Source organism: Pogoniulus pusillus, chromosome 40 (assembly GCF_015220805.1).
Source record: "Pogoniulus pusillus isolate bPogPus1 chromosome 40, bPogPus1.pri, whole genome shotgun sequence".
NCBI lineage: Eukaryota > Metazoa > Chordata > Aves > Piciformes > Lybiidae > Pogoniulus > Pogoniulus pusillus.
The window spans coordinates 1,902,005-1,912,573 of record NC_087303.1 but is presented as its reverse complement, the minus strand read 5'-3'; the positions used below and the strand labels follow the sequence as shown (position 1 = coordinate 1,912,573).

General features: G+C 62.7%; 1 protein-coding gene across 1 annotated transcript in view; it reads left to right on the top strand.

Annotated features, from left to right (window-relative positions):
• Positions 1–8,146, top strand: part of TBKBP1 (TBK1 binding protein 1) — a 10,540-nt gene extending 2,394 nt beyond the window's left edge. Inside the window, exons 2-9 of the mRNA XM_064174246.1 lie at positions 226–348; positions 462–566; positions 1,028–1,181; positions 1,285–1,463; positions 1,553–1,602; positions 4,756–4,874; positions 5,908–6,725; positions 7,659–8,146. Of these exons, the coding sequence (XP_064030316.1) occupies positions 226–348; positions 462–566; positions 1,028–1,181; positions 1,285–1,463; positions 1,553–1,602; positions 4,756–4,874; positions 5,908–6,725; positions 7,659–7,787 (1,677 nt within the window). The 3' untranslated portion in view covers positions 7,788–8,146. The remainder of the gene's footprint in view (positions 1–225; positions 349–461; positions 567–1,027; positions 1,182–1,284; positions 1,464–1,552; positions 1,603–4,755; positions 4,875–5,907; positions 6,726–7,658) is intronic.
• The last annotated feature ends 2,423 nt before the right edge of the window (positions 8,147–10,569 follow it).

Genomic DNA, 10,569 nt, shown 5'->3' with positions numbered 1-10,569 from the left:
TGGAGGGGTAGGGGGTGGGCTGGAGGTGCCCCCTGACCCTCTGCTCCCTGGCTGCTGTACCCTCTGGTCGGGTTGTTCGGGGAGGTTGGACTTGGTGATCCTGAGAGGCTTTTCCAGCCTGGATGCTTCTGTGATTCTGTGATTCTGCCGTGTTGGGGGGGTGCGGGGGGTGAACAAGGGGTGTGGGCTGGAGGTGCCCGCTGACCCTCTGCCCCCTGGCTGCAGTACCCTCTGATCGGGGAGTTCGGGGAGGAGCACATCTTCTCCCTCTACGGCGCCAAGGAGACTTCGCTGCTCAAGAGCGAGAAGGCATCGCTGCAGCAGCAGCTCAACCAGTTCCAGCATGAGGTGAGTGGCACTGGGGGGAGGCGGGGGGGAGGGAAGGAGAACTTCCAGGGGGTCTCTCCAAGCTGCCCACCGAGGGTGCCCTCCACACCCCCCCTTGTGTGCCTCCCCCGCAGCTGCAGAAGAGCAAGGAGCGGGAGGAGCAGCTGGAGGAGATGATCCAGGCCTACGAGAAGCTGTGCGTGGAGAAGGCTGACCTGGAGAGCGAGCTGGGGGAGATGGTGGGTGCTGGGGGAGGGGGCACTGGGCACGGTGGGGGTCTCCAAACAGTCAGGTGCCACCTCTGGGGCCTGGTGGGGCACAGAGAGCTGGGGGTGCGGGGTGGGTCCATGCCTTCTGCCCCCTGTTATGGCAAAGTAATGCTGGTGGCACCAATTTATGCCTCTTCCACCACCTCACCAAGGGATGCTGCTGGCTCTGGCATGGCACATGTGTGTGTGTGTCCCACCCCCGAGTCCTGGCACCATGGGCATCCCCAGCCCCCCCTGAGGGAGCTAGCTGAATGCTCTGCCAGCCCTGGAGTGCCACCTGTGCCATGGTGCCACATGCTGAGGGATGGATCCAGCAGCTCTGCGGGGACCCTGAGTGCTGGTTCTGGTGGGAGAGGAGAGAACGAACCCCAGGGAGGGAGTCCGGTGCCAGGTGGGGGTCAATGCCTCTCTCTGCCCCCTCCCCCCGGCAGCGGGCGCTGGTGGAGACGCACCTGAGCCGCATCCGGAGCCTGGAGCAGCAGCTGCGGCAGCGCGACGCTGGCACCTTCCCCGGGCTGGGCACCCCTCTGCCAGGGCAGGAGGTGCCTTTCCTCACGCTGCACCCCAACCCCAGCCTGACCCACGGTGAGCTGCTCCCTTCCTCACCCCTTCAAAACCAACCTCCCCCTTCCTTTCCCGGGACCTTCCCAGGCTTGGCACTGGGGGGTGAGCTGTGCCGTGCCCGCAGTGCTGGAGCGAGCTGGGGGCTGGCAGAGCCGAGGGCTGGAGGCAGCTGGCAGGCTGGAGGCCGAGCTGGAGGCGGCACGGCAGGAGACCCAACGCGCCCAGCACCGGGAGGAGCATCTCAAGGCCGAGTGTGAGCGGCTGCAGGCGGAGCTGAAGCATCTGCAGGACACCCGGGAGCAGGTGCGGGGCGGGGGCTGCCCGGCCGGGACCACCCCCCCGTGCCCGGCGGGCGGCGCTCTGGGGGCTGACCTGGTGTCTGCTGTCCCCAGGAGCAGTCGGAGCGGGACATGGCCTGGGTGAAGAAGGTGGGCGACGACCAGTAAGTGCCAGGGGCAGGTTGGCACAAGGGCTGGGCCGCGACGGATGGGGACGGGGGTGGGGGTAGGGTCGGTCCCTACCCTGGCAGGGATGGGTGGAAGCGGTGGCACCGCTGAGTGTCACATCCAGGGCTGAGAGGACCCCACCCGCCCCCCATCTTTGCGCAGTGTCCCGTGGGGGTTGTCCCCGCAGGCAGGTTGGATCCTGCACCCCAGCAGCACCCTCTGCACCCCAGGCGTTCGGAGCGGACCTGGGCCGTGGGGGTGATCCCAGTCTGGTGCCTGGCACCCCCCGGTCCGTGAGGTGCCCGCTCGGGGCCGCTGCCTGCAGAGGGCACTGGCGGCTCGCGTTTGCCGCACGGCACCGTCCGGGCGCTGCGCGGCGCTGAGCTGTGGCAGCCTGCGGGACGCCTGGCAGCAGCACCAGGACCATGCCCAAGGTGCTCAGAGCCGTGGGGGCTGCCCCTTCCCCACCTCTGCTCCAACCTCCCCCCCCAGGGCGTTTCTTTCTGCACTACTGGGACTGGCTGCGGAGCCATCGAGGAGCTGGCACTGGGGGGGGGATCCTGCTTTAGGAGTCCTTTCTTCCCTGGAGAGGTTGGCACCAGGCTGCCCAGGGCAGTGGGGGAGTCCCCATCCCTGGAGGGAGTTCGGAGCCATGGAGATGTGGTGCTGAGTGCCGTGGCTGAGTGGTGCCATGGCTGAGTGGTGCCCTGGCAGGGCTGGGTTCGTGGTTGGACTCAGTGACCCAAAAGGTCCAACCCAGACGGTCTGGTGATGCCTCCAGCCCTTGCCCCTCTTGCTGGCCTGCCCCACACTGCAGCTGGGAGCTCTGGGGGCTCCGTCAGGGCACCCCCAGGGTGCTGAGAGGGGGTCTGATCACCCCGGGGTTAGGAATTTGGGGCAACCCTCCCCCCAAATCCGAACTGGTGGAGACTCCAAGCCTGGAGGTGTTCGAGACCAGGCTGGATGGCACCTTGAGCTCCCTGTGCTGGTGGGAGGTGTCCCTGCCCATGGCACGGGGGGGAGGGGGAGGTTGGGACTGGCTGATCTTGAAGGTCCCTTCCAACCCATTCCATGGGGGAGGTCACTGCCAACCCCTCCCTGGCGCCAACCCTGGCATCGGCAGGGTCTGTAACCTCTTTAAGGAGGCAGTGCCCTCCTTGCCCCTCTCTCCTCACCAGCTCAGCTTCGTGCACACACGCACAGGGGCTGCTGGGAGGTGCCAGGAGGACTTTTACACCTCCGTGCCCTGTGTGTGTGCCTCCCCCCCCCCCCGCCCCCATCGTATTGTGACACTGGGGCTGGCATCAGGCTGGCATCAGATCACAGCTCCTGCGGGCACGACGCAGCCCGTGCCAGGCTGTGGACAGATAAAAGGTGACACTGTGGGGCCTCGCCTGGCGCGGGGAGGGAAGGTGCTGGGGTGTCGGGGGGGGTCCCCCCCACTCCTTCCCGAGGTGTTGGAGGAGTTTGCTGTTCCCTGTCTGCCTGGCACAGATCAGAGCGCGGGGCTGGGGGGGGGGGAACATCCCAGCTGGCATCCCTGCAGCTGCTGCCCAGGCGCTGCCATCTAGGGGGGGCCTTGATGATCCTCCCCAGATTTCCTCCCACCTTACCTAGAGCAAAGCCCAGACCCACTCTGGCCTCTTCCCTTCCCCTTTCCTGCGACTTTTTCTTTCCCCTTCCTCCTTTTGGTTTTTAATTTTCCTCTTTTCCTTTCCCCTTCCTCTTTTTTCCTTCCTCTTTTCCTTCCTCCTTTCCTTCCCTTTCCTTCCCTTCCCCCTTCTTACTTTCTTCTTTCTCTCTTTTTTCCACTTTGCTTTTTTGTCACATTTTACTTCTCCTTATTGCCTTCTTTTTATATTTTTCTTTTCCTTTCCCCTTTTTTATTTTTCTTTTTTTCCTCTTTTTTCTTCCTTTTCTTTTCTTTTCTTTTCTTTTCTTTTCTTTTCTTTTCTTTTCTTTTCTTTTCTTTTCTTTTCTTTTCTTTTCTTTTCTTTTCTTTTCTTTTCTTTTCTTTTCTTTTCTTTTTTCTTCTCTTTTCTTTTCTTTTCTTTTCTTTTCTTTTCTTTTCTTTTCTTTTCTTTTCTTTTCTTTTCTTTTCTTTTCTTTTCTTTTCTTTTCTTTTCTTTTCTTTTCTTTTCTTTTCTTTTCTCTTTCCTTTCCTTTCCTTTCCTTTCCTTTCCTTTCCTTTCCTTTCCTTTCCTTTCCTTTCCTTTCCTTTCCTTTCCTTTCCTTTTCTCTCCTTTTCTTTTTTCTTCTTCTTTTCTTTTCTTTTCTTTTCTTTTCTTTTCTTTTCTTTTCTTTTCTTTTCTTTTCTTTTCTTTTCTTTTCTTTTCTTTTCTTTTCTTTTCTTTTCTTTTCTTTTCTTTTCTTTTCTCTTCTCTTCTCTTCTCTTCTCTTCTCTTCTCTTCTCTTCTCTTCTCTTCTCTTCTCTTCTCTTCTCTTCTCTTCTCTTCTCTTCTCTTCTTTTTTTCCCCCCTATTTTCTTCTTTTCTCTTTTCTTTTTTCTCTTCTTTTCTTTTCTGCCTTCCCTTTTTCTTTTCCTCTTTCTCCTTCCCTTTTCCTTTCTTCCCTTTTTTTCTCTCCCTCTTCCCCCTTCCCTGCCTCTTCTCCCCCACCGCAGGAGCTGCCGGGCGGGCGGGCAGGGGCAGCCCTGTCGGCTGCTGTTAGGAGCAGTGTCTGCCGGGCCCCGCGGGTGTCGCAGCTGCTCGGCTGATCTCCTCCTCCCCTCTCCGCGTTGAGCCCCCAGCCCCGCGGGGCCCTCTCCGGCAGCTTCTCCCTTCACATCAGCACGGAGAAGGCTCTGCCGGAAAGCGACACCCAAGTTGGGGCAGAATGGATGACTTTGGCAGGGCCTCCGAGAGCTGGGGAGGGGGAGGGGGGGGACACACTCCTGTCACCTACCATGTGTGTGTGTCCCCCCCCGATTCCCAACTGCTCCCAGCGCCGGGGGTGGCTGTGGGTGCAGTACTGAACCACCACAAACTTGCCCCTTGTTGAGTTCAGAACTTGACTCTGGGTCAGCTTCGGCTGCGCTGCGCGGCAGGGGCAGTGTGTGTGTGTGTGTGTGTGTGTGTGTGTGTGTGTGTCCCCTCCAGGCAGGAGGGCGAGGCTGGCCCAGCCTTGGTGACACTTTGTCCCTGTCCCAGGGTGAACCTGGCGCTGGCCTACACGGAGCTGACAGAGGAGCTGTGCAGGCTGAGGAACCTCAGCTCCCTGCAGAGTCAGATCCTCCGTGCCCTGCTGCAGGAGAAGAGCCTCAATGGGGGTAAGGGGGCCCCGGGGTGGGGGTGGGACTGCACCCCGTGGCTGGATGGGGTTGGGGATGCAAAGAATGGGGAGGTTGGGCTGGCTGCCAGCATCCTCCAACTGGTGCTGGGCTCCTGCATGGCTCCATCTTGGGGAGCATCCCAACCCCAGAGCATCCATCCCCATGGCAGCATCCATACCTTGGGAGTGCTCATCCCTTGGGAGTGCTCATCCCTGGAAGCATCCATCCCAAGGATCATCCATCCTGAGGTGCACCCACCCCTGGAAGCAGCCAGCCCTAGAAGTGTCCATCCCCTAGGGCCATGCATGCTCAGGAGCATCCGTTCCATGTGGAATGTCCATTCCCCAGGGATCATCCATCCCATGGGAGCAATCATCCCCTGGGTGCAACCCTACCATAGGTGCAACCCTGCCTTGGAATCATCCACCCCTGGGAGCACCTACCCTTGGAAGCATCCACCCCTGGAAGCATCCATCCCATGGAACATCCATACCCTAAGGAGTGTCCATTCTAGAGAGCATCCCTCCTGGGGTCCATCATTCCTCTAGGACCACCCATCCTGGGGACCATCCATCTCCTGGGACCACCTGTGCTGGGAACCACCTATCCCATGTGACCATCCACCCTGGGGACCATCATTCCTCTAGGATCATCCATCCCCTGGGACCAGCCATCCCCTGGGACCATCCCTCCATCCATCCATCCATCCATCCATCCATCCATCCATCCATCCATCCATCCCAGGGACCATCATTCCTCTGGGACCACCCATCCTGGGTACAATCCATCCCATGGGACCATCTTTCCTCTAGGGCCACCCATCCTGGGTACAATCCATCCATCTCCTGGGACCACTCATGCTGGGAACCACCCATCCCATGGGACCACCCACCCATCCATCCCCTGGGAGCATTCTCCCCCATCCCTCCAGGATGCAGATGGGTGCCAAGGAGCCTTCCCTGTGCTGCCCAACTGACAGGAGGCTTTTTCTCTGCTTCCCCCCCGCCCCCCCTCCCGTTTTGCTCTGCAGGCCAACGCCACTCTCCGTTGTCCCAGTGCCACTCTCCGTTGTCCCAGTGCCACTCTCCTCTCTCCCAGTGCCACTCTCCTCTCTCCCAGTGCCATTCCCCAGCCCAGCAGCGCCGCTCCCCGGGCCCGCAGTGCCCCTCACCCGCCCCGCCGGGGCGTTCGCCCGCGCCCCAGTGCCAGTCTCCAGCCCTCCAGCGCCGCTCGCCAGGACCCCCCAGCCAATCCCCGGCCCAGCAGCGCCGCTCCCCAGCCCCCGGCCCCTGCCAGTCCCCTGCCCAGCAGCGCCGCTCCCCGGTGCCACCTTCCTCCAACCAATCCCCCGCCCAGCAGCGTCGCTCCCCGGTGCCACCGCCGCCACCTTGCCCATCTCCGGCTTCGGCGTCTCCGCACCGGTTGCCCGCCGAGAGGATGGAGCTGGGCTACGCCAAGCCCTCCAGTCGCCACATCAAAGCAGGCTTCCAGGGCCGCCGCAGCTACTCGGAGGTGACCAACGTGGCGCTGTACCAGCAGAACCGCTCCCTCTGGCTCCAGCCCGAAGCCTCCACCCTGCCCAAGCACCGACCCTACGGGGAGGTGTATTTAGCTGGGGCCGGGGCCCCCCTCAGCAGCCGGGAGCCCTTCGAGGAGCACCTGCGCTTCGAGAAGCAATCGTCGGACGAAGAGGAGTGGGCTCTGCCCAGCCCCCCCAGCCCCGAGGCCGGAGCCATTCGCTGCGCTTCCTTCTGTGCCGGTTTCCCCAGCCCCGACGCCGACGCCGCTCACCGGACGGCTGCTGCCTATGCCCGGGCAGAGCATGCCCAGTCCTGGCCCTCCATCAACGTAAGTGGCACAGCCAGAGGCGGAGTGGTGCGCCGGGAGCGGGGCGGGAGCAAAGAAGGAGCCCGGAGGAGCTCCGAGGAGCAGCTGGAGGTGTTCAGCCTGGAGAAGAGGAGGTCGAAGGTGGGGGGGGCTGGGGGCAGACCTCACTGCTCTCTGCTGCCTGCGAGGAGGTTGGAGGCCAGGTGGGGGTTGGGCTCCTCCTCTCGCGGGCAACAAGTGATAGGATAAGAGGCAATGGCCTCAGGTGGCAGCAGGGGAGGCAGAGGTTGGGCATGAGGGACGATTCGTCCCCCAGAAGGGTTGCCAGGGCTGCCCAGGGCAGTGGTGGAGTCCTCACCCCCAGAAGGGTTGCCAGGGCTGCCCAGGGCAGTGGTGGAGTCCTCACCCCCAGAAGGGTTTCAAAGTCATGGAGCTGTGGTGCTGAGGGCCATGGTTTGGTGGTGCCCTGGCAGGGCTGGGTTAAGGGTTGGGGCTGGGTGATCTCAAGTGCCAGAACAAAGGGGCAAGGGGCACAGATTGGCACCACAGGAGGCTCCAGGTGAGCAGCAGGAGAAACTCGTTTGGTGTGAGGGTGCTGGGGGCCTGCAGCAGGCTGCCCAGAGGGGCTGTGGAGTCTCCTTATATGCCCAACCCCAGCCTGGGCACTGTGCTGCTGGGCAAGCTGCTGTGGGTGCCCTGCTGGAGCAGGGTGGGGTTGGACTGGCTGAGCTCCAGAGGCCCCTTCCAGCCTCCCCCACGTTGGCATTCCACGACTGTGGCATGCTGAAGGAGCTGGTTGCACGGTGCCAGGTTAAGAGTCAGACTCAACCATCCCAAAGGATCCAATCCAACCAAACTCCATACACTCAGAGGAGGGGAGGGGGTGCCAGGGGAGAGGATGGGACACGGCTCAGTGCCACCCTGTGCCCTTCCTCCCCCACCCTCCCCTTGCAGCTGCTGCTGGAGACGGTGGACTCAGAGGTGCGGAGCTGCCCGCTCTGCCAGCTGGCATTCCCCATCGGCTACCCAGATGATGCCCTGGTCAAGCACATCGACTCCCACCTGGAGAACAGCAAGATCTGAGCCTTCCTCTCCACCATCACCACCACCACCACCACCTCCTCCTCCTCCCCCCATCTTTGGATGCTGCATGAAAAACACAGGAGGAGCACCAAAGGCTCCTGAAATACCTCCAAGTCTTCAGTAGCTACTTCAGAAAGACTCAGCCCCATTCCCCCCCCCCAAAAACTGGAGCCCCCCCCCCCAGAAAAAGTGAGTTCTTCCTGCTGCATCCCTGCATCCATGCCAGGTTTGGATGCTTGGATTGGGGGTGGGGGTAGGAGATGGAGGAGACTCATCTGCACCCTTGGGTGTCACTGCTTGATCTCAGGGAGGAGTGGAGGGGCCAGGCCCTGGATTTGGCCCCCAGGAAGCAGGTGAAAGGGGGGGGGGGGAGGCAAGGGGGGGGCTGCTCCTTCCCCAGCTCCCTGGGACAGAGTTGGGTTTAGAGAGGAGAGAGGGGGGGTGGGATATAGGGGCAGGGGGGGGCTGCTCCTTCCCCAGCTCCCTGGGTCAGAGCTGAGTTTAGAGAGGAGAGAGGGGGGGTGGGAGATGGGGGCAGGGGGGGGCTGCTCCTTCCCCAGCTCCCTGGGACAGAGTTGGGTTTAGAGAGGAGTGGATGGGGGATTGGGGGGGGGGAAAGGGGGGGGCAGCTTCTTGCTCTCAGTCCCCCTGCCTTTGTCCCAGCAGTTCCAGCAGCCCCCCCCCACCCCCTCCCCCAGCCCCATTTCCTCCTCACAACGATGCTGCTGAGAAGTGAACCCCCCCCAGGCTCAGCATGGACCCCCCCCCGCAAAAAAACAACCAACACTGTACTGAGCTCTGCAGCCTGGGGGCTCTCCCTGCCCCCCCCCCCCCCCCCCCCCCCCCCCCAATGCTGTAGGGACAGTGCAGACCTCCCCCCAGCACCCTACGACCACCACCGGGTCCGTCCCCCCCCCCCCGACCCTGTCACTCTATTCCCACCCCCACACCCCCCACGTTCAATCTACCTCAAAGCTGCCGGGACCGGGAGGGGGGTCCACAGCACTGTCCCCTCCCCCCCCACACCGAGCTGCTCTGCGCTGCATGTCCCCCCCCGTGCCACGGCGTGCACCGCCCCCCCCCCCCTCTGCTCCATGTGCCCCCGAGGGGGCTCTGCTGGATGCAGCCCCCCCCACTGCACCGGGACCCCAATAAAACCCTTCCAGTGCCCAAAATGCCATGGGAGGGGATGGGGGAGGGGGGAGGGAGATGTCTGGGGTGGGGAAGAGATGTCTCCGGGGGGGGGGAATCTCTCGGGTGGGGGGGGGAGATGTTGGGTGGGGGGAGAGATGTCTCGGGGGGGGGGAATGTTTCGGGTAGGGGGGAGATGTCTGGGGGGGTGGGGAAGAGACGTCTGGGGGGGGATGTCTCGGGGGGGGGGGGAGATGTCTCTTCTCTTTGGGTTCCTTTGGAGGGAGGGGGTGGGGGCAGGCTGTGGGTGCCCCCCCGGGACTGGAGACAGGGCAGAGGATGAGCCTGGTGCTGGCACATGCAGCCCTGGCAGAGCCAAGTCGTGTCACCAGGCCTCAGGGTGAGGGTGGCATGGGGAGGGGGGGGACAGGGCTTGGGGTGCCCATTAAACTGCCCCCCCCCCGGCTCCCTTCTCAGCCTGGTGCCACATTTGGGGGTCGCTGGCGCTGAGACAGTCAAAAGCTGCCACCAGCCCCAGGGCTGGCAGCAGGGACATGGGCAAACCCCAGCTCCACTGTGCCAGTGGCCAAGTTGGTGCCTTTGGGAGGTGCTCTTGCAGCTGGGCACTCCTCCTCCTCGGGACCTGTGCCACCTCCTGGAGACCGTGGGGTGGGCACGGGGAGGCTGTGGTGGTGGCAGTGCCAAGTTCCATCTCCTGGAGACTGTGGGGTGGGCACAGGGGGGCTGTGCTGGTGGCAGTGCCAGTATGGGTGCTGGGCTTCTGGCACGATGGCACCACCCTGAGCATCCCCTGGGTGGCATGGGGTGGGTTGGGGGGGGTGTGCTAAAGGACCATGGGGACCCCAACTCCACATGAGAGCCTCCTGATTCGGGTGAGGGGGGCAGAAGGACAACCCCAACCCCTGGGTGGGCAGCAGGTTGTGTGGCACCAAAGCTGGCAGGGTTGGGACTGCAGAGCAAGGAACCAGCCCAAGGCTTGCAGGGCAAAGCACCGAGGGTGAGGGCACAGCACTGGGGGGGGGGGCACAAAGGGGCTGGGTGGCCTTGGGCATGATGCCAGGCTGGTGGGCACTGGGGGGGGGGGGGGGGCGGGGAGGGGCTTCAGCCCTCTGTCACCACTTCATGAGCAGCTTCCTTGGGGGTGCTGCTGCTCCCCCCTCAGGATGCCAGCAAAGCCCCCGAGGCGGGGGGCACCCCACGGGGTTTGGGGGGGCACTTACAGGGGTTTGGGGGGGCACCTCGTAGGGTTTGGGGGGCACCTCACAAGGTTTAGGGGGACACTTCACAGGGTTTGGGGGACACTCCACAGTGTCTGGGGGACACATCACAGGGATCTGGGGGACACCTCACAGGGTGTTGGGGTCCGGGATGGGGGGGGGGGTGTTGATGTCGGGGGTGAGGGCAGGAGTGGGATCCTCCTGCTTACCCCAGGGCATGGGCACTGCCCTGTGCCCCATCCCTCCTGCCATGGCTGCCAGCCCTCCAGCAGCAGCAGCACCACCACGACCCTCTCCATGTACCCACAGTGCCTCCAACCCCCTCCCACACCCCACCCCCCGCGAGTGTGTGTGTGGGGAGGGGAGGCTCAGGCAGGACCCCCCCCACAGGGTCCCGCAGCTGATTTCTTCCA